At 49.2% G+C, this 1,160-nt stretch overlaps 1 protein-coding gene across 1 annotated transcript; it reads right to left on the bottom strand.

Moving 5' to 3' along the window:
• Positions 1 to 441: 441 nt before the first annotated feature.
• Positions 442 to 951, bottom strand: LOC147820718 (olfactory receptor 2C1-like). Its single transcript, XM_087203792.1, has one exon. The coding sequence runs from the start codon at positions 949 to 951 to the stop codon at positions 442 to 444; it is 510 nt and encodes a 169-aa protein (XP_087059918.1).
• Between the last annotated feature and the right edge of the window lie 209 nt (positions 952 to 1,160).

Below are 1,160 nucleotides of genomic sequence, written 5' to 3'. Positions count from 1 at the left end.
GCATTCATTTGGAAAAACAGTCATGCTACTATTCATAAATGTGTGCCTGTGGTTGCTCCAGGAGACAGGCAGAGATCATCTAGCTTCCAAATGCTTCACCTCACCCTGCTCTCTTATTCCATGCTCTCTTCTTCCATGCTCTCTTCCATGCTCTCTTCACATCCTGGTTTCTCAGGGTGTAGATGAGTGGGTTAAACACGGGAGTAATAATGCAGTAGAAGAAGGACATGAACTTGGCCTGAGTGAGATTTGTTGGAGGCTGGAGGATCAAACTGCATCACCACCACAAGCAAGTGGGAATTACAGGTGCTGAGTGCCTTGTGCCTGCCTTCAGATAAAGGCAGCTTCAGTACAGCCCTGGCAATGAAGGTGTAGGAGATGAACACCAGCAGGAGAGCCATCCCTGCAAAAGGAATTGCTCCTACAGCCAGGGCCAGCTCATTAGCAGTGGTTTCCCACAGCCAGCTTGATGAGCACAGGCACTTCACAGAAGAAAATGTCTAGGGTGTGGTGTCCACAGGGGGGGAGCTGGAGGGTGAGAGTGGTTTGGAGCAGAGAGCTCAGAAGCCCACTGAACCAGGAGGCAGCCTCCATCTGCACACACACCCTAGGATTCATGGTGAGAGTGTACTGGAGGGGCCAGCAGATGGCCACATAGTGATCAATGGCCATCATGGCCAACCTGATGCATTTGGCACAGGCAGTCCAGTTAAAAATATAGACTTGTATGATACAAGCCCAGGCAGAAATGGTCTTATCTAGTCCCCAGAGGTTGGCCAGCAGCTGAGGCACAATGGTGCAGGTGAAACTGAACTCCAGCAGAGAGTGGTTGTCCAGGAAGAAGTACATGGGATTCTGGAGTCTGGGGTCCACCAGGGAAAGGAGGAGGATGGAGCTGTTCCCTATGAGGGTGAGGAGGTAGGAGAGCAGGACCACTGCAAAGAGGGGCATCTCCAGCCATGGAAACTGAGAAGCCCAGCAGGACAAAATCCTTGGGAAAGCTTGTTTCTTCCTCCCAAGGCATCTGATTTATATGTATCTAGAAGGAATGGGACAGATTTTGATGATATGAATGACATTTCAATGTCAATAACTTTACAGCAGCATCCTCAAATTTTTCTCTGGGTTGAAATAAACCGCATACCTGTCAGGAAAATTTT

The sequence above is a fragment of the Heterocephalus glaber genome, unplaced genomic scaffold (assembly GCF_053883595.1).
Source record: "Heterocephalus glaber isolate CG9 unplaced genomic scaffold, H.glaber_assembly_v1.0 deba00001806, whole genome shotgun sequence".
Lineage (NCBI taxonomy): Eukaryota > Metazoa > Chordata > Mammalia > Rodentia > Bathyergidae > Heterocephalus > Heterocephalus glaber.
The sequence above is the reverse complement of the archived record's forward strand: the minus strand, read 5'-3'. Positions and strand labels throughout refer to the sequence as shown.